Source organism: Orbicella faveolata, unplaced genomic scaffold (genome assembly GCF_042242905.1).
Source record: "Orbicella faveolata isolate gen_17 unplaced genomic scaffold, um_ofav_v1 contig_12, whole genome shotgun sequence".
NCBI lineage: Eukaryota > Metazoa > Cnidaria > Anthozoa > Scleractinia > Merulinidae > Orbicella > Orbicella faveolata.
The window spans coordinates 11,685,383-11,712,500 of NW_028301539.1; the positions used below are offsets into that span (position 1 = coordinate 11,685,383).

Below are 27,118 nucleotides of genomic sequence, written 5' to 3' on the forward strand. Positions count from 1 at the left end.
TGGTTGAGGCTGAAACTTCTAGTTGTATTTGGAGAAGGAATTTGAAGGTGCAGCTACTGTAATTCTGCGATGGATTTCTTTTGAGTTATGAACTCCCTCAAGTGCCAGATGCCCAGTGGATAGTTTTTCTCTTTTAAATATCGTTCAATGGCACTCTGGGTGATTTTAAGGGATTCCAGCCTGTTATCATCTCCGTTTCTTTTTGTGACCTCGGCATAGACCTGTATACTCAGGACCTTGTCAAGTTCTTTGTTTCAAGATATTTTCAAGATGGCCGGACTGGCACCAGCCTCGGAAGACGTTCATTCATTCACTGTTTTGTGGAGCGGGGCATATTTTGACTATGTTTGTTCACAGCAACAGAGTTGAGCTCTTGCATTGCTTCGTTTGAAACTACCGGAAACCTGACGCATCTAACCTCTTGAGATGGCTATGAATTTGTTATTGTGTGGTTTTCGTTTGTTTGTGTTTTGCTGGATTCGGTATCATACGGATCTTGAGCATATGATCATGTTGAAGAAAAATCGCCAAAGTATTCGTCAAAATGGACTCTGAAAGTTGGAAACTTCACTTAAAGTAGGTCTTCATCCTGAAAGAGCTCGTAATCGTCATTCAGAACTGTAATTAATTAAATTCGTTAATTGTTTTGAAAAAAACACCACCAACAACAAAGTTTTTGGCAATAATAGTTGCAAAATTGCCCCCACAATGGATTTTTGTCTTTCATTTTCCTGAAATTTTATTGATTACCGTAAACTAACCTTGAAGTCTGATTGGTTATTTGGTTTTACTGTCCCATTCTCATTGGCTGTGAGAAAGATGCGATTTAGAGCAAAAAATAGTGCGATTCATGTATGTAGTGGGACTTCATGCTGTCCAATTTGGAAATAATTGGATGAAAAAAATTCCGAGGACAGCCAAAATTGGATGAGGCTGCAGGCCAAGTCCAATTTGGCTGTCAGAGGAATTTTTTGAATCCAATTATTTCCAAATTGGACAAGTATGTAGTCTTGTTACTTATTAATTATATAGCTCGTGACGTAATACAGCTTTGCAAGGAAAACTACAGTAACTGCCTCCGAAGAAAAACAGACTGGGCCCTCGATCTTCCGAAACATGGGAAAGCTTCGAAAATATCCGGTGATCTTCGGAGATCGCCGGAGATTGTCCCAAGTCTTCGGAAATCCTGGGAAGTGTTCGGATGATCTTCGGAAATCTTTGGAAGTGTTTGGGCGAATTTCAGAAATCCTCGAAAGTATTCAGGTGATCTTCGGAAGTCTGGAATTGTTTGGGGGATCTTCGGAAATCTTCGGGAGCGTTCGGGTGATCTTCGAAAATCTTCGGAAGGTTTCGTGTGGCCTTCGATAATCTTCGGAAGGTTAAGAGCCAGGCTCCCTAACATAAGCCGTGCATCCTTAGAGTAACACATTCACGTTAGATCGACTACGGCCGTTAAGTCTGCTCATCCAGTCCATTCAGATTTCAAAAGGTAAGCATGGCTTTGTTGTGGTATTGTAAATGATGCTGAATATAAAGTGTACCTTGATAGAGAGCATAACATTGATCATTAAAATTGGAAATGCCACTTCTCTCGCGATTCGAGGGTGTCTTCTTCACAGGCAGCGATGATCCCTAAAGCTACTTGATAAGGGAAGGTCAGGCAACACTTAGCTTAGTCGTGAACTGTACACAAGCAGTCTCAAATTGACACGACTTACTGAGAGTATAGCTTATGTTCTTATTTAGTGTAAATCTACTAACGTTCTATCACGAGTGCCGTTCTCTCATTGCTACGCTACTCACTGTCTACTCTGTCGTAGATGGCGATTAGCCTGGAAGTTTGCAAAATGGCGGCCTTTCCTTTTACGACCTTTTACGAAGTGTCTGTGAAGGGGATTAAGATAAACTTTTGAACGACTAGTAGATTTCTGGATTTCTAAGTGTCATAGTTGAGACAAGCTGCGCCCCCTTCAATTATCACGCGACAAAAACCTCTCAAAAGGAAAGTGTGATATTTGAGACAAGCTGCGCCCCCTTCAATTATCACGCGATAAAAATCTCGATCTCAATGATCTAATTGTTAAAAAGCTGGATATAGCACGTAACTTGGGTGTCTAACGTTGTTGTAGTGTTATGCTACAGAATTATACTACATCAAATCTAAACTACGTCATAATAACAGAGATATCTTGCGATATTCCGATGAACTCATCTAAACCTTAAAGAGGACGCTATAGATGGAATCTGAGTAAATGAAGTACTGGAGAAACTGAACACCGACTAGTCATGACCCCTGTACTGTCTTGCTGTTGGACACTGCTGAGAAATAGACATTCTAGTATTTCCATGGGAAACTGAATGATAATTTTAAAAAATAATGTGAGGGAACCTTCGCTTTGAATAAGACAGCCAGAAATGCAAATCTTTAGACGACCTCTTTCGTTATTTAGCATTTCCAATAGTACAACTGGCAGCCTGAAGTTGAGTTCTCCACTTGCTATATTGAATAGATGACAGGTCTTTTAGTCAACACGTGTAGGGTAGGGGTGGATGGAAAGGATGATCGCGTTGGTCCTTAGACATGCCGAGGGAGTACTTCAGTGACATTTGTTATCCAGTTATCCAAAGAACGGTGGCAGGGAAATCTGTTCGTACCTAATTTCGCACCGTACTTTCGTTTCGAGAGGTCGATCGCTCGACTAATTTCTTTCTAAAGCGTGACTTCAAGAGTGGATTCTGGGGGAGAACTCGTTTGACATCTCGGGGCGAACTCGAAAAATTTGTGTGCGAAACCTCCATAATTACATGTAAGTTATACATTTCATGTGCGCTTTGTTTTTCGGCATCTTCAAGATCTGTAACTATACACAGCGCGAGTCCAAGAGACGGGACTGGACTACAAGAAAAACTGTTTCGTGAGATTTATTTATGTATTTATTTTCAGAAAGATGAACGTGCTGTTGGCTGCATGTGGGGTTGTCTTTCTGTTTTGCCTCTCTGTAGCTCTCCCTACACCAGATAACGGTAATTGGTATTTTAGTGTATATAATTTATTCATATTTTAGTGTAGATATCTTAGTCTTCTCAGTTTTTTTGTTTTGTAGTAGTCTGGTATGGGTTTCTTCCAGGTTACATGGCTTGACACTTAAATAAAGTTGTTGTTGTTGTTGTTGTTCTTCTTCTTCTTCTTCTTTTTCTTCTTCTTCTTCTTCTCGTCCTCAGTAATGTTTGCTTAGATGATGATGATGATGATGATGATGATGATGATGATGATGATGATGATGATGATGATTATGATGATGATGATGTTCGTAACCAAATGATGAAAGCTATTGAGCAAACCTTGATATAACTCTCTTGTCTATTTAACAATTATTCGAAGAGCGCGCGTTGGACATGAGATGGCACAGCCATCTCATATCCAACAAACACGAGTGGAATAATGGATTTATCATTTGATGAAAACTTTCCCAAAATATAGAAAACTAAAATAAAATAAAAATAAAAACGCCCTAAAAAATCATGCGTACGCTTACCACATTTGTTGAGCATGGTACGATGGCTAAGCAAATGAAAACATCATCCAATGATCCAGTTTTTAATAATTTTCATTTTGTACATATTCTCCAACTTACGCACTATATCACGTTTTTCATAGCCATGGAGACGCAAAGAATAGTAATACTGCTTATTACTTTGTAATTCAGTTCTATTATGTTTTTACAGTATCGCACCAGTGCGAAGATCATTTTCAGAACTGTACTTATCTGGCCTTAAGTGGCGCCTGCGCTAAAGACTCGGCATGGATGACTGCGCACTGTGGCATGTCCTGCAACTCATGTCAAGGTAAGTTTCTATTTCACAGTTTCCAGTTGGAGATCTACGTAAACCACTGGACTGGGAAAACCTGCTTAATTTATTTTACAGTAACCCTCCCTATCTTTTGACCATGTGTAGCCAGCCAGAATCCAAATAACTGCCAATTACTATATTTAATCGTACCATTTAGGCACGCGTCTGCGGCATATTAGGCGAGTTTGGGCGAGCCATGGTTCCTATTTTGGGGAGACGTACTCGAGCCGAAATACCCATGGCGAGACCAAACGAGCTTACGATCTTCCCCGCACCCAAATTCGAGCATGATATCGTAGCCATATCAGGTCAGTGACTTGATATCGTAGGATATCAGGACAGTATACAAGGCTTCTGATTGGCTAATTGCGAATATGGGTACGGTATCTTTACCCAGTTTTTCCTTTTAACCGAAATACACTGTCAAGCAAATAGCCATAGAAAGCGAGGGATCAGGTAAGTGATACTCTCTTGATGTTCGCAGTAAGGACAATTCATACTTCATGCTTGGGCTTGTTTAACCTTCCCACGCAGATCTCATTTATGATTTTGGCCTGTTAGAAAGATTGCGTGAGTGACGACCCAAAACAAGATCTGTACTGGAGGCTACTGTCTCTGTTATTTTCCTCAGGAACACCAACGTTTCCTGTGTGTGAAGACCGGCACAAATACTGCCCCTACTGGGCTTACGCTGGAGAGTGCAAAAAAACTTCTGCTTACATGTTGGTGAACTGTAAATACAGCTGTAACATTTGTGGAGGTAAGTACTGTCACGTGTATGCGAACATTACAATGAAGTGTGTTCAAAGAGGTAGTGCTTAAACTGAACTTTATATATATGTCTTTTTTAAATCTTTACTTCTTATCAGGAGGAAATGTTGCGGAGTGTCAAGACCAAGACGAGAAATGCTCTTCCCTTGCAAACAAAGGAGATTGTTTGCATAATGCCGCGTACATGTTGGTTAAATGCAGGAAAAGCTGCTTCATGTGTGGAGGTAGGAAATAAAGTTTAAGAAAAGTAAATGATTTGTAGTACATCCAGTTATATAATCTATGATTACTTGTAGGTCAATTATGACACTTCACAGTACGTTAACTCTTGCTATACTACACAGTTAAGTGTAAATACACACAATATGCTGAGTAAACAAATCAAAATACAAAAAAATGGCGGCAAAACCGAGAACGAAGTTGAAAAGAAAGAGATTATAATGTCTCATGATAACTAAGTGAAAAATAATCAAATTTAGCTGACTCGCCAAATTCCGGGCGTGACTGTGTTTGCATCATGTACGATGATTTTTTTCTTAATTTATTAATAGTAGAGTCATCAGCATGTCCGGACAAGAATGACCGCTGTACCTATCTCGCTTACAACGGTGATTGCCGTACAAAGCAAACCTACATGATGAAGTTCTGTCAAAAGAGCTGCACTAGATGTGAAGGTCAGCTGTCACTGTAACTTTTAACACATTGAGTGATTTTATTGCCTGGATAACTCGAGACTGGGGGGGGGGGGGTGGAAACATCGTGTACATATTTTGAGGGTCGGTGGGGATGAAGGTTATATCGTTCTTAATACAACTGAGTGTTAAAACGTCGAGTTCAAGTGGCTGTGAGTACTTAAGGAGTAATTTTGGGGTACAACTAAATGAAGCGTTCCGTTCTGCTGTATGTACTTATAGTGTCCCACAAATAATCCCATACGCGCTCGCGTGGCAACTTACGCTTCAGGCCATAACTCTTCCTCCAAATGGAGCTATTCACAAAGTATTTCACAAGACCTGTATAATTTTGAATTACTACAGGCGAATAACTTTGCGCACGAGAATTTTCCATTCTCCTCGCAGTTAGGCAACTCGAGATCAAATCGCTCTTGCACCAGCTGAACTTTATCCTTGGATTCCATTCCTTAATTCTCTTATCATTTCGTTACCCGCAGGTTGTACTGACAAACACAAGTATTGTTCCTTTTGGGCTGCAAAAGGCGAGTGTGAAAAAAATCCTGGTTACATGAAGTTCTACTGCCAAAAGAGTTGCGACATCTGCCAAGGTATTTGTTTCATTTCTTTGATTTGTATTTGATTTGTATTGTTGGAGAGGCTCGTGATTTGCCGTCAGAGGTCAGCGTGGACAGTTCATTCACGTAGATAGACCTAACCTTACCAGCATCTGTGCTGAGACCGCAATATTGAATAACACTTGGCTGTTGGGCAGCATTCGTCTTTCAAACAGTCTTCAAATCCATATTACCATTACTATTTAGCGCACGTTACGTGTCATTATACAAAAAGAGTGTTGTGTTCGCTTTATAGGAAGTGTAAGATTTTGTTTCACATTCGATTGGTCTCGGTTCCTTCAACCGCCTGTTATCTCTTTTATGAAATAAATCTGCTTCTTATTATCATTGTTGTCACTTATTTATGCATTTTTCTTTCACATATTTTCCAGAGGGCATAAAAGGAAAACCGGACACTGCCAAGTAAACATAGAGGGCGACAATGGAGTTAATTTTAGATTTAAAGTAGAGTTATTATTTTTTGTTCTTCTGATTGTTACGTTGAAATAAAATATGGTTAAAAAGTGACTTTTGTTTTGTGTATTGTGACCAAATAATTCAGTAAGTAAACCCCTAGTCAGCCATTCATTTCAACTCCATCCTCTTTTTTTTGCTGTTCATAAAGGCATGGGAAAAAGGGAGAGGTTGAAGGATAAGAGGGGTAATCCCCATACAGGCCATATTCCTAAGGTAATCCCTCTTACGTTATTTTCAAAGATGGTACCCAGCTCTTCCGCAGATTTTACAACGTGCGTTACGCCTTTGTTTTGGTGGAGGATTAAAATGCGTGTAAAGACTGGTTTTCATATGATCGCAGACGATCGCAAACGATCGCGGATCGCAGACGATCGCAAAGAGAGTTGTTTCCATATAATCGCAGACGATCGCAAGCGATCGCAGAGCCGACTGTTGCATACATTTCGGACAGCGGAACTGTCAAAATTACACGCGCGTTGTGCTGGCGGGAAAATCGCAGCAAACAATATGGCGGACGTCGAGGAGGAAACTTTGCTGCAAGCAAATTTATTTCTTCTTTTAGTCAACCTATTTTGAAATTCCCATGGCACTGCATCTTGCCGATCCAGAAGGTAGCGCTTTCAATCGCTTCAGATAACGACCATACGCAGTTCTTATGTTGCGGAATTTGACCTCCGCCTCAGCCGCCGATAAATTGAATTTCTCCCCGATTTTTTCCCAGCAGTTAGCCTTTTTGTTTTTGTCTTTGAAATCTTTACTGTTACGGTGGAAACGCACTGAAATCGCGCAACTTCGTCCATAAATTTCTCGTTACTAAAGTTACGTTGTTCAACGCCAGCCATGTTTACAACAAATAAGCGGTTGCTTTGTTGCAAAGAAGCGTTGAATCATGGGTCGGAATTCAAAATATTATGGGATACGTTTCGATCGCAGATCGCAGAACTTTAGTTTCCATGTGATCGCACGATCGCAACTGATCGCAGACGATCGCAGAAGTGTGTTTCCATATGATCGCAGACGATCGGAGAACTTTTTGCGATCTGCGATCCGCGATCCGCGATCCGCGATCGTCTGCAATCATATGGAAACCAGCCTTATAGCCGGATTGGATATTTCTAGATCCTTGCGGGATTTCCGAAACAGGGAGTGATCTAAAAGTAACTTGGGAGGGATTATGTTGTGAATATGGCCTATAATGCGGATTAACTCTATTCCTCTTCATCTTCTATTGACGCAAAATAATAGCGGGGATGCAAGGAATACGACCGGCATGTCGCAATAGACTAATTTCGATGTATTAAAATTCAGCCTGTAGTTATTCCCCAGAGCCTCGCACTAAGGTCTATTGCTACAGGCTGAATTTCAATATATCGAAATTGATCTATTGAGATACCCCTTCATATTGCGTGACAATCTCGTTGGTAAAACTCGCGGCTCAGTAAAATCCACTTATAAGCATGTGTTTCCTCATTCTCCTTCCCAGAGCCCACTGTGTCGAGAAACAACGAGAGATGATGAACCGATTGTCGCGAGGACTTCGCTTCGCTTCGCTTTCGTTTGATACCCCTCCGTAATACAAAACCCCCTTTAAAGAGAGGTTGAATTATTCAAAATAGTGTCATTGCCAGTATTGCACGAGATAGCACACACTGAACACACACCGCTTTAAATAACGTTCTTTAATCAGTTTAATTGGTCATAAAACTAAACGTCAAAAACGCACAAGTAAAACTTCAAGCAGTAACAAATAAAATTTCTGTATAAAACAAACAATACCGTGCTCTTATTCCAAATTCTGTGTACTGTGTGACATATTTCGGCTTGAATGTAAATCTCAGGCTTCTCTCCCCAACGCGCTCGAAAAGATACTTTTACAAAATAAAAATGGATGTCTTTCAACTTTGTACATTGTTCTTTAACGTTCTAAATAAAAATACTATGTCGTATCATAAATTTTGATAATTTTCTCCCAAGTAAATTCACACATTAAACAGAACTGCCACTATGTATTTTACTCGGTGGAACAACTAGTCTAGCTGACTCAAGATAACTTTTAAAAAGATCTCGTACATTTTCGGGAACTCACTTCCACTTACAAAATTCTATTACCTAACTTAATATCATTTAAATTTTGCCATTCACTTGCAGTCGGTAACAACCCCAAAATATAACATTACCTCTTTGTTTGTTTGCGTACATGTATTATATATCTTTTAAATTTCTCCATAAAAGAAGTAAAAACAGTGCAATGTTTCGAAAACGTTGATTTCCTAATTAAGCAATATTGCTTGCGTGCTATTAGCTCTGTTGAAATCCAACCCGACCACTCGTTAATATTTTGTCGTTCCATTGAATGAAGTGCAATAAGTATTAGACCTTTTAGACGTTATTTAACCCCTTTTTATTCCTGCTTAAGGTTCTCTCCCAAGCGTGTATCGATTACACGACAACTTATGGTATAAACGGAATGATGAAGATCAAATACTCGTGATTTCATTCTTGTTAATGGCACAGTAAAATTTTAGTGTAAAATGTACACCAACTTAGTCAACAGGTGCAAACAAAGGAACAATCAGTGATTTGGATAACAAACCTGTTTATGAAGCTATTACACTATTCAATCAACGGACTAAAGCCAAAAAGAATTCGAAAAACTTGATATAATTGCCCAGTGAGTAATGAAGAACCTCAAATCGATATAAAAAGTGTGAAAATGATAAGAAATGAAAGGAAAAATTTTTTGCAGTAATGGCAAAAGAACCCCTTAACCTTGATGTTCCTTGCTAATAATGAAAAATCACTTGAACACTGTGAGGAAACTCGCCGGTTCCTCCACAAACAACAAACACCCTGCCATCACCACTCACCGCCATATCCGTGATTCCAGGCAGTGTGCTGTAGTAAGACTCTAGTGAACCATTCGGCATATAACAACGAACCAGCTTGTACAAACCACTGTATGCCAGCACTCTGAAATCAGTCACGTCCAACGCAATCACCAGCGGATAAAAAGCGTGCTCGTTTGGATCTTTCTTCAGCATGCACTCACCAAACGCTCTCAGGTACTTACCCTGCTGGTCAAACACACTCACCATACAACGATTGTTCTTCTTGTCCACGTCCGACACGAAGAACTCATTGTTGTGCAAGACAGCTTTTGTGGGATGTAAGAGTTTTCCTGACAGACTAGTCCCAAAGCAAAGCAGTTCTTCGCCTCTCGTGTTGTAAACTTTAATACACGGTTCATGGCCGGGCATTACTGGTGTACACGTGACTAAGAGCTGCTCGGTATTTACGGTTGAAAGCCGCGTGAACCAATAAGAATTCGATGTTAATTTGACGAGACTGCGAGTGAATCGACCTGAACTATCAAACGCTTGAATCCGCGCAGGATTGCCAAACAGACATCCATCAGCAACAGCGATTAAATGTCGAGTTAAAAATGTCACACCAGTTGGCGATTCAAGATTGCCATCTTTTGATCCTCGCACGCCAATACGAGCCAGAAACTCTCCTTGCTTGCTATAAAGTAACACCGTGTGATTCCCTTGATCGCTGACCGCAATGTTACCTTCATCGTTCATAGCCAAGGCAAATGGCTGGAATTTTTGCCTCAACGGATGCGGAATATTTAACGAATGAAATCTTGTTCCAGGTTTGAGAACTTCAAGACTTTTTAAGTCCTCGGTGACAAGTGAATTGATTAGTGTGTTTGAAGTTGTTAATTGTCCCTTCAGGCACACTGCTCCAAACATGTTTCCAGTAACACATTGAAGCACTTCTTTGTTTCCCACAAACTCGAACAAAGCCTTCGGCTTTTCAGTTTCGGCAGAATGCAAATGGCTTAGTTTAGTACACGCTACATTTGCATCTCTGATTCTGTTCATCAAATGTTCTTTATCGTTCGCCACGTCCAAAGCGTCTCGCAGTTTTAACGAATTTTCAACATGAGTCAACAATGTTTCTGTTTGCAGCGCCAGAAAACACGCTGGAAGTTTCTTCTCTTCTTTCTCAACTAAAGCATCGACTTCAATGCACAAAGCTTCTTCTTGCTTGCGTAAAACCTCGACGAGATTTTCAAAGTCTTCGTGAATCTTTCGCTTGATTATTTCGCCCTGTCGTTCCACATCAATGCGAGCTTCGTCGTAGATTCTTCGCACGATCGCTAATTTTTGGCTACAATCCTTCACCGCTTGTCTTATCTCTTGAATAACTTTCTTAGCCGGCGAATCTCGAATTAAACGCGCCAAATAATCATTCGTAGGGAAACCTTCCACTCCTCGCTGGGAAATAGGACAAACAGTTCTACATATAGGACAGCGAAAGCTTATCGTATGATGATGCAGTAATTCTTTGAGACACTTCTTACAAATGTTGTGAAGACACGGTAAAACCTTTGGCTCCACGTATTCCTCTAAGCAGATGGGACAGTTAAACTCTTTGCTGAAAATGTGATCTATGTTACTAACCGGAGAAGCCATGAGATCGTTTGAAACCGGCGGGTAAAGCAGCTTGTGTAATCGTTGTGCTCCGAGCTTTCTATTTGTTTATACTTTGACCACGCGGCGAATATGGACTAGACGATAACAAAAGAACTGATTTGCATAATAAATATGCGACCACACAGTAGAAATGCTGACTAAATTTGCTCTTCAGGAACGTGTAGTTTCGCACAAATTTTGTAGGACTAGCGATTTAAAGTATGTTGTCAGGCTTTGTTACGCGACTAGACAAATATTTTGATCCCTTTCACTAAGTAATATTTGTTTAAAACTGACATGAATTGGTTGCTGTTTCAACTCACTCAGACTTTCATGAAAAAAAGAGACAAAATTCTAAATTTTTGAGACCAGAATAAGTGGTGATCGTTATAGAACGCGGTTGTATTTGATTCTCCACAAGAGAAAGCAAGAAATCCCTAAGCCTGTTTTAATTATTTTCGCTTCAATAACGAAGGCATTTGGAACGGGCAGTGATTCTGAAATTTCTATGAAAGACCATAAAACAATAAAAAAGCGCTAATGAGACCTCTTTGCGTTTGCATGGGACCGCCCTTAATTTGTTTGTTGTTGTTTTTATTTAAATAATAGCCTATACAAAGCAAAAGCCAGGTCATTTCTGTGAGTCTTCTGGCTAAGAAAATAACGTAGCAAGTGGAAAGAACACGAAAAAAAATCGGGGTTAACATCTACCTGTTAACACCAGGCCTGTTAACAGGCTTATGTTCGAGGTTTTTCTCTGCTTTCATTGGTGAGTTTTACAGGTTTTAACACCAAAGATGAGCCAATAAACGTAAGTCACGAGCTGTTGGCGAGTGTCTTACAAACTAACCGTGATAGCCGAGTGTTCTGCATTCCAACTGTTCGGTAATCGACCTCAATCGAACTTAACCGAACGACTGGGTTCAATTGAGTTCGGCAACCGTACAAAATTGAACCAAACACTTTGTATGAGGGTTCGATAGGGTTCGATTGCGTTCGATTTTTGAACCCAATCGAACTTCATCGAACGTTCTAAACCATCACTCGAAGTAGACAAGAGTTTTAAGTCTTTCTTCGCAGGCAGTAACCTGCGATCCGGCATTCTTTTTTTCGGCAAACGGGAGAAGGGGAAAAAGAACTTATCCGCTGAGTTCGCTCGTAAAAAAAGAAGGCCTGATTGTTGCATTTTGTTAAAAGACTTCATTTTTCAACTTAAAAGAAACCGATCATAGCTTGATCAGTTGACTTGAAGTCACAAATATTTGCCTTTAAAGAAAGATAGTTTAACGTAAAGCTCACTCAGTTATCAGAGACGGTTTTCGATTACAAAGGATCACGATCGCTGACGCTGACAAAAGATTTTCCCACAATAAAGAAGGTATTCTTGAAAACTTTACACATCAACATGACTAAGAGATATAAAACAACACAATATTCTTAGTTTAATTGTTGACTCCAGATACAGGCTCTGTTTATTTTACTACCATATTACTTCCTTAATTTCTAGAGATGCTTTCACAACACTAAAATCTAAACCTACATCACATCACAACCTGGCATTGATGATCTGTACAAACTCAGGTTTAAGAGATGCACCTCCAACAAGAAAACCATCCACATCACCTTCCTTAGCTAACTCTTGACAATTCTTGGCATTCACAGAACCTATTGCAATGAGAAACAAATCAATATTTTTCTGTTGAAATTTGCGACGTTTTTCCTTCGCGTATTTACACTACGCCCTATTCACAATAGGCTATTTTCGATATATTAAAATTCAGCTTGGCATTAAGGCCTAGAGGACACTAACAAAGGACATTGAATGACATGTTTATTCATTGCTGTTGTTTGTGTCTACCATTAGCCTCGCTGTCAAGCTGATTTTTAATATATCGAAATCCATCAAATTTTTTCGTTCGCACGCGATTGGTCTAAATGCGTCAGAGGACTGAACAGCCGCAGCTTAAACTGGGGAATATCTGAGCGGTATTCTCCAGTTTTCAAAACTGCGCGCATTTCGAAATATTTGAAGGATAATAAACACAATACTTAACTACAAAATAGCCCGAGATTGCCTCTCATATATGCTGGATTATATCGTAATGCAAACGAAAAGTTAACCGCGAACGACTTCTTTCCCAGCGTCCTCTCTCAAGAGGACCCTGGAAACGGGGTTGAACCGCGAAAAGGACTATTACCGTTACACTGAAGACGTACGTCGAAATATGTTTGAAGAATTTATAAATGTCTTCTATTTCTGAAACTCAACGTTCTAGTGAAAAGTAAGTCGCTTCATGCTACTGAAACTGGAGATAAGCGCGGGCCTGATGGGCCACTTGGTTCACGTGCAAACCAATACCTAACTTATTTTAGTGGAGGAAGATGAACTAAAGTTAACAAGTTAATGCTTAGTGTTGCAGTATCCAAAAGTGGACATCGGGTCTTGGTTTGACTTGGGCAAGGCACTTTACTCTCACAGTGTCTCTCTCCAGACAGAGGTGTCTAAATGGGTACTGGCAATTTTAATGCTGGGGGTAACCCTGCGATAGACTAGCATCCTATCCAGTGGGGGAGTAGAAATACTACCAGTCACTTAATGCTATGGAAACCAGTATAAGCTCTGACTGTATGGACCACTTGGACTGGCCAACTTTACACTAACACATAAATATGAACTTTGTTTTACAGCCCACCTCCATAGATAATTCGAGTTGAACCAGCAACAGCCGCTGAGACGTTATCTTTGAGCCAGCCTCTCAGCTGATGATGGACCTCCTGGGCCTGAAATCAGAGGCTAAACCTTACGAAACTATTGGAAACTAATTCGCTAAATTGGGAAGGTTATTAGGTTATTAGGTTATTAGGCTACAGTGTATTAGGTGGTTCACATATGACATTCTCATGTGGGATAAATGTAACCCATGTCAAACCAGTATTTTCAAAGTCCAGACATCTATTGTAGATATTTACTGAGTCTTCATCGATCCTAACTTTACTTCATGTTATGTGATTCATCTTACCTGCTGCGGTGTGGCAGTAACCCCAGTGCCAATAGCCCAGACTGGTTCATAAGCAATCACAACTCTATTCCAGTCTGAAACATTGTCTGCAATGAAACAACAAGATATGCAAGACTGGCCAGTCAATCAAAATGTTTTCCCTGAAAAATTACAATAAATGTTTTTGGATCAAGGTAAGGGATAAACAACAGTCACCAGTTGAAACGGCGCTTCTATCAGCATTACCTCAAAAAGTTATTAAAAAACCCTAAAACATTCTGTTTTTGCTGGAAATCTAGATATAATGGTCTAGTTTTGTTAAAAATTAAGTAAGTGTGCTGAAGCTATAAAAGGAATGCCCAAGGTCACTTTTCACCAATGCGATTGAGGACTGGGCTTGCGCCCACTATAATAAATATCTCTCCCAAATTGATAGGTTTTGCAAGCGGGCTCTACATTATGGTTATACCAGCAAATATACACCCATAACTGATGTAATTAGGATCAAACAAAGATAGGCTACTATGGGATAACATAACTACTGATAGTACTCATCATCTTCATGAACTGCTTCCACCCCAGAGATCAAGGAGCCTTAGGAAACTGAGGGGACACCCTTACATCCTGCCACGTGTCAGAACTGAACGTCATAAACGCTGTTTTGTGAACAGATGCCTTTTCACTGTTATTTAATTGTTATTCATACATTCGAAAATAGTTTGTAATTAGTTTTTTAAAGACGTATGACTCCGGGCATGTTTCTTTTAGCATTTACTATTTATCAAAGAATTCTTAAGGTAACACCCAAGGTAGTCATATCAAACTGATAAAATGTGACAGATCAGACATTTCAAATTCTGTTGTGAGTCATGCCTTGGAAAAATTGCTAAAAACTACTTAAATTTGCTCTTCCCTCAACAGTTTACTTAAGTTGTAGTATCCTTATGTCTTAGGAATATTTATATCTTTCTGTACTTATGTTAATAATGTTGTCAAGATTTAGATTAGCATATATAGAGTTCCTTATTTTTATTTTTTAGTTTAGTCAAGCATTTTTGACGTGACCCTCAAGCTTGAGAGTTCACCTTCTTGGACTCTAAATACAGTCACTATCACCATTACTGTTACCATTAGAAGTGTTTTTTTCTTTTTTGCAAACATTTGTGGGTGTCCTGACCAATAATGCAGAGAAAACGCTATGACAGCAATTTTGCTGGGATGGCCTAACATCCTACTCAGGGGGGAGTAGAAATACTGCTTCATGCTACAGAAACCAGAGGTATTTGCCAGCCTGATGGGCCACTTGGCTCATATGCAGAATTTATCTTCCTCCAGTAGTATCTTCTTTCTTCCTTCTTCTGCTTAAGCATGAAATATGTACAATAATTATCTCAGTTTGGGCTACATTTGGGAATCTCACTAATACTCCATTCCACCTCTGGAAGTCCAGATCTGAAATATACCTTATGTCTTACGAATTTAAGTCCATGGAATCTCCCCTCCTCTTCAGAATACCAAGATGCCACCCATGGTGTGGGTATAGATATTTCCTGGAACCACTAAATGACAAGAAAATTGAAGGCTTTCGTGCAAAAAGGGTGTATATAGCATTTTGGGCCGATTTTTATTTTTTGCAGGATCGAGCTAATTTTTGGCCGACTGACTTGACTTGACATGAAAAGCATCGTTGCGTAATTGGTTTTGTTTTCAAGAAATAACGTATGCAAAAAAAATCAGTCTTCCGAGCGGTATCTTTTGGAGCGAATCCTTCGAAGGTGGATTTCGACACGACGCGAACTTAAATGGTTACTTTTAGCAGCTTCGACAGCACGGTTTTTTTTTTAATAGATGTTCTTATTTTTGAAAGAAGTAGAGAAATAGACCGGAAAAAAAATCGACTGACCTCGTATTGAACCGGTGTCACGACAAAACAAACTCGAATCCAGCCCGTAATTATAGCGTAATTATATGAATAATAAAACTAGCAGCAAAATGCCACGCTTCGGTGACTTCATCATTGAGCAAAACAAAAGGTTTCTTTTGTTTTTCGTTCAACAAAAGATCTCCAAAAGATACCCTTGGAAAACTGAGTTTTTTAAGAGCAAATGTGCACAAAAATCAAAAATAGTTCGGTAAGGCTTGAAAAATCGAATTTGCGCTACTGTTGCATATAAGTAGGCCTTAGTAAAAGTAAAAACGCCATGTAGTTTTTTTCTTCAAATATCTTGGTATTTCCGAGAAAAAGGACATTATCGATTTCACGTCCAGACATCAATCTAACGAGTGCTAATTGGGCTGAAAATCGACCATTTTCATTCGATTTGCATTTCGCAACTATTGAGCGCAGAAAAGTTGTAATACAACCAACTTAATGCAGAACTATTCCTTGTCCAAAAAAGCCCAGCAGTCGAATGCGTGACCAAAAGTGCTACCACTGTTTTTGTCATTAAATCACTTCAGTTCGAAATATCATGTCTTGACTATCAAACAACATTCCCATCCTGGCATTTTAACGGTGTTCCATTAGCTTTGCATAACCTGTGCGCATTCGTCTGGTGAATTTGAATCCCCCAAATCGCTCAATATTACCAAGTTCCTATGTAAATGTTCCTACCTTTTCCGTTTTGTTGTTCGGTACAATCATTCAACCTGCTTTCAAGCAGAAATCCCCAGTAATTAGCAATAGCAAATAAGCCACCATCTTCGACCGCTCCGCGTCTCTTATTTGCATATTGTCCAGCAAAAGTCTTTGGACAGAGGGTAGGGGTAGAGTGGGGATTTTTTCCGAAAGAAAAAGCCTTAGAATTTTTCCAATATCTCGATTTTAGTTCTAATTTAGGGTCTCCTTTCTTAGGTAAGGCGATAAAATGCTACACACTAACAAGGTCTTTGTGGCTTGAAATTCAAACAAAGAAAAGTAACTCTGTTTAAAGCTCTGAAATCCCGACCCTCACCCCCATGTAAAATATGTTGTTACACACCGGTCTCGGATAAACATCTTCAGTCAAAATGGAGGCCTTTCAAACGTCTTCAAAATGGAAACCCGAAAGTCACACGTGGTATAACGCTTTAGCAGTTACTACTGGCTTAATCAAACGACACAAATAACACAGATAGAATGATACATCCAATAATACTTGCATGGGACTTGAGGCAGTAATTGTTTTTCTTCAAAGTCGGATATGAGTACTGACAAGAACGCCGCTGAAAAATACATGCAGGGAAAGAATCAGTTTGCAAGATTCAGGATAATACAAACCGAAGTAGGTGAACACTTTATTTTTATGTGTATGTCATTTATACTGCTTGGTAATGCTGACGTTTCGAACTGAAGTATTAAATGCCGATATGCTGATGATACTTTTGGTCACGCACTCGGTAGCTGCTGGCGTGATTCTGTGTCTTTTGTGAACGATTTTGAATACTTTTTTGACGAGTGCCTAATCACTTCCCCAAACTAAACTTTACATATATTGAAAGACCTATCCTAGTATAGTTAGAATCTAAAATCTTGTGGAATTACGAGACATGGCACATGGTCAAAATGACAATTCTTTTCACCGACTGACTAACTCAATTTTGGAGAACACTCTGGTTTTGTTTACCGCTAAATAATCAGATTAATCCAATATTCTTGAAATTGTCCTTTTTTAGACAAGGAATAGTTCTGCAATAAGCTGTTTGTATCACAACTTTTCCGCGCTCAATGGTTGCGAAATGCGAATCGAATGAAAATGGTCGATTTTCAGCCGATTTTCAGCCCAGTTGGGACTCGCTAAATTGTATGAAATTGAGTCTGAAGGTTAAATCAAAAATGTTGTTTTTCTCGGAAAGACAAAGATATTTCAAAGAAAAAACTACAGCCTGTTTGCATTCTTGCTAGGGGCTAGCTATATGCAAAAGACGAGTGAATTTGAATTTTCCAGCCTTGCCGAAGAAATTTGATTTTGTTTGATTTTTGTGGGAATTTGCTGATAATTCTTATTCTTATTTCTATTCTTATTCTTATTTATTTATTTTATTATTTATTTATTTTTATTTTTTTTTAGTGGAAGTAACAAACTTCACTATTTAGTAGTGAAATCAACCTATGGTGACTGTTGCTAGTTGGCTAAACAAACCAAAACCAAAGCCCTGACACTGCTGAATAACACTGGACTAATCTCTAATCCTTATGTGAAATGAGCATCTCTGCGGTCATGCGTTCTGATGAAATCAACATTTCGCTGTTTTGTAAGTGAAATCAACATCCTTGTCGTCACGCGTTAACGTGAAATCAACATTTTAACCTATTTGAGACCTGAAATCAACATTTTTGAGCTTATACGTTGCGTGAAATTAACATTTTGCTGTTTTGTAAGTGAAATCAACATCGTTGCCGTCATGCGTTCATGTGAAATCAACATTTTAACCTAATTAGACCCGAAATCAACATGTTTGAGTGAATGGGCTGCGTGAAATTAACATTTTGCTCGTTTCTAAGTAAAATCAACCTGAAATCAACATTTTTCAGCTTATGCGTTTCGTGTAATTAACTTTTTGCTATTTTCTAAGTGAAATCAAAGTCTTTGCGGTCGCGCGTTAACGTGAAATCAACATTTTAACTGTTTTTGACCTGAAATCAATATTTTTTAAGGTTACGCAACGCGAGAAATCCAAATTTTACTGTATTTTAAGTGAAATGAACATCCTTGCGGTCGCGCGCTGATGTGACAACAAATAAAAGTTTTTTGCATGCATAATATCTCAAAAACGATGCAAACTTCAGCAAAAACATATACAGAACATTGTTTAACACACCTAAAAAAAAAAAGCATGCGAAATTTGGAGCATTTTTGACAAATTTCACTTCTGAGCAAAATACCTAACGCCCTTTTTCCACCGAGCCCTTCACACAAACGAAGCCGGGCTTTGTTATAATAAACCGAGCTGATCCTTTGTTATAATAAAACGAGGCGATACTTTGACTTATAACAAAGCCTCGCCTTGGTTTATTATAACAAACGCCCTGGCTTTGTTTATCTGAAGGGCTCGGCTGAAAAAAAGCCTTAGGTATTTTGCTCAAAAGTGAACGTTGTTGAAAACGCTCCAAATTGTGCATGCAGTTTTGTTTAGGTATGTTTAGCAATGTCCCGTAGTTTTTCCACTAAAGTTTGCTTCGTTTTCGAGATATTGCGTATGCTAAAAACCACCCGCTTTTTCCTAGCGGCGTCTTTATATTATTATTGAAGTCAATTTTGAGTTTGGCAAATATTTGATTGCTTGTCATGACATTTTGATAAAACTTTTCCAGTAATAATGTTAATTACTGGATCAGCAAGACAAAACCATAAAGCACAGAGTGACATACTGTACCAGCAATAGCCTTGAGTTGTCTTGAAACAACTTCTTTAGTTTTTCCAGCCTCTCTCTCTGATAGAAGTTCTCCAATGCAAGCTATCACTTTCAATCCTTCTGATAAAGCATGGGCAACCTTCTCACCAATCAGCTAATGAAAATATGATGTATATATTAGATAACACAGCTGTATACCAATACAAAGAACAGCCAGAAGTATGAAATCAAAGTACCAGCAACTGAATTCTAGCTGTTCATATGCATTTAATAAGTGAGGCGTGATTGAGCAGACTGGGTTTGAGCCCTAGCCATGGACATTGTCGCAAAACACCTAACTCTCACAGTGTCTCTCTCCACCCAGGTGTATAAATGGGTACCAGCAAATTTAATGCTGGGGGTAACCCTGTGATGGACTGGCATCCCATCCAGGGAGGGGGGGAGTAAAAATACTCCTAGTTGCTTCAGGCTACAGAAACTGGGATAAGTGGCAGCCTGATGGGCCACTTGGCTTGTATGCAGACTATTACTTACAATGAGTGTTTTTGTTTGTTCTGCGCATGTCAGTTTTGTAATGTTACATGCTGTTCATGTTGTGCACAACATGTGATTAGTTACGCCTCAATTTGGTATGCTTATGAGATAAGTAAAAAGAATTTGTTAAAGGCTCTATTCATTATCAAAATGCCTGAAACTTGTATTTCATACAGTTTTGTTACTTTAAACACCAGCAGTACAAATGGAAGATCATGTTAACATTCATAAATGGCAGCTCATGCACTAAATTTTTGTCATATAATTTCCAAGCTGAGGGCAATTGATATAATCAATAATAACAATCATGGATACCAATCAATCAATGATGATCAACATTAATCAATTTTAATTAGTATTATCAACTACTAATCAATGAAAAATCGCAAAAATCTACTCCATCAATAAACCATTGATTGTCAAATTAATCACTTAATTAGTATTGATTATTAATGATTAACATAAATTTTCATCAACCATTGTTTTATTGTTCAATTGCCAGGACCTCCCAAATGTTCATATATAGGCACCTGGCTCAAACATTTAAGTTCTGGCTATCACAGATTTAAAATCTCTTACCTCATCACTCTCTTTAAAAATATTCCTTCTCTCAGAATGTCCCAAGATCACCCAATTACAGCCAATGTCTTTGATCATGGCAGGACTAAAAACAAGATTTCACAAAATAAGCCATCAAGTAGCCTATGAACGTAGACAGTTTCCCACTTGTCTACTAACTGAAAGTGGCAGGCAAAACTCCATCTATGTTCGTAAGCTAGCTAGGCACACACATACACAGTGATGTCAGTTGTACAATTTAAATACAATATTTCCTCAGTTACATCAATTTCCTCAATTATATCACGGACTCACCCTTGATATAACACCCCATTCACCACTAAGAAGCTAGAGTTGTTTTCAGCTTCACCTCAAGCAACTCTACTTATAGTTCTTTCGTGTGCCCCAAACTTTCTGTGTGCATTATAACTCAATGAGGTGTGCTATATCATGACACAGTTGCTGATTATTAGCATTCCCATTATCAACTAGTGAGACAATCTCAGATAGTGCAGAGTGTAATTAATGGCTCTGATAAAGTAGTCACATAGGTCCTCACCCATGCCATTCTCTCCCTTGGTAGTCTACTAATATGAACGAAATATGAGCGGACAAAAACTTGATAAGACATAATCTTAGCGGTGTGTATGTTTTATGTTTGTGTTTTCTTTCAAGGCCCAAAAATAACTTACAATTACCGTTTGTCAAGATGGTTTTGAAATGTGACAATTGTACTTTTCACGCCAACATTTGTAACTTGATACTTCTGTTTTCCTCGCCAATGTGTGTCACAAGATACCTTCGTTTCCACGAAAATATAAGAAAGATGTGTATTTTTTTTACTCACTGATGGAGATAATTGGAAAATAAAAGTTAAATACCGGTATCTGCTGAAAAGTCGAAGAGGAACAATTTTGATTTATTCAAAATGCAAATTTTCATTTCACGGATAAAGAGGAACTAATCTAATTATCAAATAGCCATGTCGAGTCACGGAAGAGTGCGTTCTTATTCTGTTGCCAGCCGAGTTGGTGTAAACAATAAAACCACATCAAAGTAATACACAATGCTATCCAGTAATAGCATTGAGGAGCGTTTCAACGAAAAGTACTGAAGGTAGAGATCTTTACTTGACCGAAATTATATCCCACATAGGTGAGCGAGTCACCTCATTGACTGATGAAATTAATTGGAGGTTTCAGTAAGTACCACACAGTCTGCGGCAATAATAACAAAGTTTCTTTTGTCACAAATTTACTTGTTTTACATGTTACTAACGTGGGAAAGTTTCGGCTGAATATGTACTTTTGGCTTTCTTTCATAGAAGAGGAAACAAACAAGCTGCTAAGGAGAAGCAATATGTTCCCATTCTCTATTTCAACCCCGGCAAAAAAAAAAAGCACATGACATTTATGAAAACTATAGACGAAACAGCAGACGACATTTCTTGAATTGAGCTAGGGAAGATTCCAGAAGATATACAGTCACAGTAGTGTTCTTTGCACTAAAAAAGGAGAACTGACGTTACCTGAAATATAACTGCTGTCCCCAGCCAAAACGAGAGTGTGATATCCCTCATTTACAAAAAATAAAAAAAAGCGTGCATCTGAACTCCAGAACAGAGTTTATCACACTAACAATGCTAGAACCCATGCGTCTTACATGTTATGTTCTACCACAAGGGAAAGCACTCAACGTTCATGGGTAGTCCTGTATGAACTGTATCTTTCACCTAACATATAGTTGACTTTGACATTAACTAATCTGCGCATGCGTTTGGAACAAATTGCTTTTGTTCCTAAGAGAATGGCACCACAAGGATAGCATGAGATTTGCAAAACCACACATATATTTTTGTCATGTTATTAATTAAAGCAACGTAAATATGACAGGTTTTGCGTAATGCACTTGGGTACCTACCCCACCCAACTCTCCTTCCCGCAAGGCTAATTGATTAATTGAAATTAATTAATTAAACAAACATTGAAGTTTACACCTTATGGCATTAGTGACTTAGCGAACATCAGCCCCCCAAACCATCCCAATAGTGCACTCTGCACTAAAAATGAGAGTATACATGTGTGTGCTGGGCTGTTGTACTTGTATTATAATTTATGTTGTACCTAATTTCTCCTGTGAAAGCTCCAGTGGCCACCCTGTAACAATTCTGAGCCGACACATCAATGTCTGACTTGACTGATGAACAGACGTAATCCAGATAGATGGATGGAGGAGCAACTACAACTTCTATGTCACAACAAAACAAAAGTTGATAATTAACCTGCCTGATCTGTTCAAACTAAAACATTTCCAAGGTATGTGTTAATCATTCAACAATACATGTCTAAAAAATGTTTACTCTACGACTCATCATTGTTCATTATTCAGTAGGCTCATTTTCTTGACTTGCCTACTGAATAATGAACAACGATGAGATAGCTGTTCAATGATTAACACATATCTGATGTGTAGCTAGAATTTCATAATCACACACAGGAGTGGAACATGAATACTGTCGTCATAGGAATCTCGCAGTTTTAGAGCTTTTCTAAGGAATAGAGCTTACTGTCAAAGAAGGAAATCAAGGCAATAAAATTCTTGCAGTCTCCACTGAGATTCTAAAGCTGACATCACCTGGTGGTTCTACCATTTAGGGTTGTGGGCACCACCATCCTTTGTACCTTCCCCAAGCACCTAAACTGGCAATCAGGGTTGTAGCTAAGAAAATACTATGCCAGCTCATTAACAAGCCAAGCCAACTTTTCTGGCCTTGATAGCTTCAAAGTTTACCCAAGGCTTTTTACACTTGACAGGTGAAATGTCAGTCCCATTCAAGTTCCCTTTTGGCCAAAGAAATAAGCCTGCAGTGGGCCCTTACCAACATCCCTGCGGGCAATGATTATACGTTATATTACTAGAGAACAGCAGGAAGTCTTCACCTATAAGGCAGTGAGATCAAAGTGGTAGATCAAAGAGAGTTCTACAGAGTATAATTATTTTAAACTTTATTTTCCCTTGAGTAAACCTCTTGTACCTATTGTGGATAATATCAATGCACTATCAACAATCAAATGATGAGAGAAATTGAAAATCACTCCCCAAAAAATTCAAAACTAGCAGCAAAACACATCTCTACTAGTTTGGGGGACATTCAATGGTTTGACCTGAATGGACTACAACAGATGTAATGGGGGAGGGTAAGGGGTGTGTCATCAGAGCCAAGCTGGTACACCAATCTCAAATGCACAGAAAATAATTTCAGCAATTAAAGCATCACATCGTGTTTCTTATTGCTTTAAAAAATCAAGATGCAATATCAACGCATTTATAAATGACACACAATTTTTGAACCCAGTGGATGGCTAATTGGAATACACTTATCTTGACCCTGGGAAATATGACACTTTCACTCAACCGATCTAAGGCTTACGTACTGAACTGAATTTTTCTCCTGATTTCAAATTAAGAAAATATGACACCTTCTGTCAATTTTTTCACTGTTGAGAGGCCACTATGTAAGCAAAGTAAAAGCTTAGCCAAAATATAAGCTTGTTTATAAGCTTGACTAAACAGGCATGCAAGCGGATAAGTTAGGGTTATGTTCACGAACAAACCTGTAGACGGACTCAGACTACTTTCAGCCAGATTCTTTAAAATCTCATCGATTTTTCCTTTACTCCCGTTCATCTTCCAGTTACCACCCACAAAAAATTTCCTCTCCATTGTGAAATGCTGAAGAAAAGTGCAAATTGCTCACAGAAGAAGGACAACTCAACAGTACTCTCGACAATCGGACGTAGAATTGACTAAAGTCCAGTCTGCTCAACTGGTCAGCTGGTCAAGATAGATCTGAGCACGGGCTCAGATTGTACGCCAGCGGTAAACTCTGTAGGCTGCGGCGCAGGTTGCAGAGGTCGACTGCAGACTTTTTGATCCCAATATTGAGAGCTAGCTAACCGTAGAACAGGTTAATCTGGGCGTTATTCAGGCTTACCATGGTAAATTTCTGGATTCCTGTTAGCCTTTAATAATAGAGCTCCAGTTTTAATAGCTTACAGCCCGCAAACACGCAATCTACCTTTTGTAACGACCGCTTTACGATAAGTCCAATACAGTGACAAGAAAACATTTTAAAAAAATTCCTTGCCATAAGTTGACAAGACTGGATTGGACCGGATTCAGAAATCTCTGAAAGAAAATAATCTACTATCCATCATATATCAAACTTGTTAGGGCATAACGCGGAATTTTACACTGCCAATAAGAGATGTCTTGTGGAGCTTATGCATATCATCAAGAGCTTTGTGGAGTGCCACCCTCCCGGGGAGGGATACGTTTACAAGATATGTGCAGATCCAACAAGAAAGTTCATGTTTTGAAACTGACACGTGACTTTTGTTTCTTGACAGTCCTTGCAGCCAATCAGCTCCTTTTGCGAACTTCTAGTGCACGCGCTATTATGTCAGAAACGGACGAAATGCTAAATGTAAGATTTTCGAAGGGAAATCAGTCAAGTGTCTTAAAGCGCGGAATTTCTGTTTTATCGTTTTTCGTCGTTACCTTTATTGGTCTTTATTTGGAAAATTGGTTGTGCATTTAGCCACAATTGTGTTCGTGTTCAAAGGATCTTTAGAAGAAAACAGGTGAGTGTTACTGTAATGCAAAATAAAGAGTTTATTTCGCAGTCCATAAAAAAGTTGAGCGACAATTTGTTTGTTTGTATTTGTTTCTATTTTTACCCCAAAAAAGTATTTTGCTGTTACCTGTATCGAACTATCAATCACTGAAGATTTTCTCATGATTTATCAGGTTTCTAGGAGCCAAAAATATGTCATCTCAACGTCTGCAGAAGTTGAATATATCTCAACACTGACAACACGTGACCACAGTCAGTCAACGTACAGCGAACGGCCTGCCAGGCCCTACAACAACATGTACACAGCAGAGTGGTACACCCCGGATGTGGCCCCCAGTACTTTGCTTTGGCTGGTCGGACCTAAAGACTGTTTGGAAGACAGCATACCTGAACAAGGTATGTTTAATTTCAGTTCTGGGTTGTCGTAAAACCAAGGCTTAAGATTGGTCATTAATTTAATGATGAGCAGAAATAGAATTTTAACTGAGAAAATAATTAAGCTTGTCTAGGTTTGCTTATTTGTGTTACAATTAATTGATTCATAAACGAATTAATTTTACTGAGTCGAGGACAAGAAACGCGCTATGTTTGTACGTTTTTCAGTTTTCTGTTTGGGTTTAGTTGCTATGGAAACTGTTATTCCGCGCGCGCTTCTCGCATTCCATTCGTCATTCGTTAGTGACGGTTAAAATTTGTTCTTACAATGCTGTTTGATAACCTTTGTTTGCAACTCAAGAAAATCTCATACATCTATGGCTTATCTTGCAAAATATTATTTTTGTTTTCTTTCCAGCATCGAACACTGGCATCCAGAAGAAATGCAAATAAGAAAGTATGCAAGGACAATGACTTAATATTACCAGCTTGTTTGGAATATCAAGGTACGAATCACTCTAACAACAAAAAAATAGCAATTCTTGCTCACGTTTCAAATGAGATAATTTCTCGATTACTAATCCTGCAAACTGATTGGTCCTAAGCGCCGTCTGGATTTGGCCTGTCTCTGATCACAGTCACAGTCACACGCGCGCCATGTGTGTACACAGGTCACCCAAGCGTGATATAAGAGTTTGCATGGAGAACTGTGGCTAAAATATAAGAGTTTGTATGGAGATCAGGAGTTGACATTAAATTCGTTCAATGTATGGGTAATTTACCGAATAAAGACTCTTGAAGATTCAATGTGTCATGTTTTCTCATCACCGTAGGACAATTTTTTTTAAAATTCGCCCAAATCTCGTTTAAACTCTCCAGGATGAGAAAACATGACACACTGAATGTGCAAGAGTCTTTATTCGGTAAATTACCCATACATTGAACGAATTTAATGTCAACTCCTGATCTCCATACAAACTCTTATATTACGCTTGGGTGACCTTTGGTGTGTATGGAAAAGGCCAACAATTATAAAAGTGATTTGGGAGAGAGCAAGAAATAAACAAGTTATTTGCCGGTTTAGGGTCGGTCCGTATAGCGAAAAACTGTGACCTCGGATTTGAAAATTCTGTACTCGGCCTGCGGCCTTGGGAAGTATTTTCAAGACATTGGTCGCAGTTTTTCACTACACGGACCTCCTAGCCGGCAAATAACATATATGTATTCATAGCATGAGTCTCTTTTTTTCTCAGACCTACTAACAATATGTATACCATATAATTTCTTGTAATGTGATTTACATTACAACAGGAACAATGTACCTTCTTTAATTTTCCTTCTTCTCTTACGGCTCGATCTCATCAATAATAACCACGGCTAAAAATAACGCTTATAGGTTGATATTATAACAAATTATCAAAGAGTGTCATAAAAGTCTTTGAAGAAACAGACGTTTTCGGGTGTATAATCCTTCTTCAGTGTTCAGAAAACCGTTACACTAATAAATTGTCGTCAGACATGGAATTGAATTGAAGCGCGTGGGTATGTAAATAGTAGCGCGCACAAGATGCATGTCACAATTCAAAGGAAGCTGAAATTTTTATTAAGACCATTGGGCTGAACGATTCCCAGCCAAAAAATCATCTTCATTTCAGGCTGCTTCCGTTGGATGTTGGTTCCACTGCATAGAGCCACACCACGCACCTGGACATGAGAAATACTATGGCCCGTGGAGTTGAAGTGTTGGGCCACAGGAAACCCTGGAGTGTTGTTGCGTATACTTCGCAAATGTTTGCTGAAACGACTCCTGAGG

At 38.9% G+C, this 27,118-nt stretch overlaps 3 protein-coding genes across 7 annotated transcripts; 1 reads left to right on the top strand and 2 right to left on the bottom strand.

Moving 5' to 3' along the window:
• Positions 1 to 1,385: 1,385 nt before the first annotated feature.
• LOC110054644 (uncharacterized) lies at positions 1,386 to 6,439 on the top strand. Of its 5 annotated transcripts, none has more exons than XM_089282405.1 (8): positions 1,387 to 1,489; positions 2,945 to 3,024; positions 3,727 to 3,846; positions 4,484 to 4,612; positions 4,722 to 4,847; positions 5,175 to 5,297; positions 5,795 to 5,905; positions 6,304 to 6,439. In XM_089282405.1, the coding sequence occupies exons 2-8, from the start codon at positions 2,949 to 2,951 to the stop codon at positions 6,336 to 6,338; spliced, it is 720 nt and encodes a 239-aa protein (XP_089138531.1). In that variant the 5' UTR covers positions 1,387 to 1,489; positions 2,945 to 2,948; the 3' UTR covers positions 6,339 to 6,439. The 5 variants fall into 5 exon arrangements, with proteins under 5 accessions (XP_089138535.1, XP_089138531.1, XP_089138534.1 ...); XM_089282408.1 differs by having other exon boundaries at positions 5,178 to 5,297; XM_089282407.1 differs by having other exon boundaries at positions 4,725 to 4,847.
• A 1,613-nt stretch (positions 6,440 to 8,052) lies between these two features.
• LOC110054650 (uncharacterized) lies at positions 8,053 to 12,142 on the bottom strand. Its single transcript, XM_020760999.2, has one exon. It carries the CDS (start codon positions 10,867 to 10,869, stop codon positions 9,172 to 9,174), a length of 1,698 nt encoding a protein of 565 aa, XP_020616658.1. The 5' UTR covers positions 10,870 to 12,142; the 3' UTR covers positions 8,053 to 9,171.
• A 146-nt stretch (positions 12,143 to 12,288) lies between these two features.
• LOC110054635 (triosephosphate isomerase-like) lies at positions 12,289 to 24,118 on the bottom strand. The gene is made up of 7 exons (XM_089282403.1): positions 23,909 to 24,118; positions 22,418 to 22,541; positions 20,316 to 20,400; positions 19,224 to 19,356; positions 13,890 to 13,975; positions 13,563 to 13,650; positions 12,289 to 12,534 (listed from the first exon to the last, which is right to left on the bottom strand). The coding sequence occupies exons 1-7, from the start codon at positions 24,015 to 24,017 to the stop codon at positions 12,416 to 12,418; spliced, it is 744 nt and encodes a 247-aa protein (XP_089138529.1). The 5' UTR covers positions 24,018 to 24,118; the 3' UTR covers positions 12,289 to 12,415.
• Between the last annotated feature and the right edge of the window lie 3,000 nt (positions 24,119 to 27,118).

Coding starts and splice junctions, on each gene's coding strand:
- LOC110054644 (XM_089282405.1), top strand. CDS start 2,949: ATGAACGTGCTGTTGGCTGCATGTGGGGTTGTCTTTCTGTTTTGCCTC. Junction 4,613..4,721: donor CAGCTGTAACATTTGTGGAG/GTAAGTACTGTC, acceptor ACTTCTTATCAG/GAGGAAATGTTGCGGAGTGT. Junction 4,848..5,174: donor AAGCTGCTTCATGTGTGGAG/GTAGGAAATAAA, acceptor ATTTATTAATAG/TAGAGTCATCAGCATGTCCG.
- LOC110054650 (XM_020760999.2), bottom strand. CDS start 10,869: ATGGCTTCTCCGGTTAGTAACATAGATCACATTTTCAGCAAAGAGTTT.
- LOC110054635 (XM_089282403.1), bottom strand. CDS start 24,017: ATGGAGAGGAAATTTTTTGTGGGTGGTAACTGGAAGATGAACGGGAGT. Junction 20,401..22,417: donor GCTTTCACAGGAGAAATTAG/GTACAACATAAA, acceptor TCTTGTTTTTAG/TCCTGCCATGATCAAAGACA. Junction 19,357..20,315: donor TTTTTAAAGAGAGTGATGAG/GTAAGAGATTTT, acceptor TATTTTCATTAG/CTGATTGGTGAGAAGGTTGC.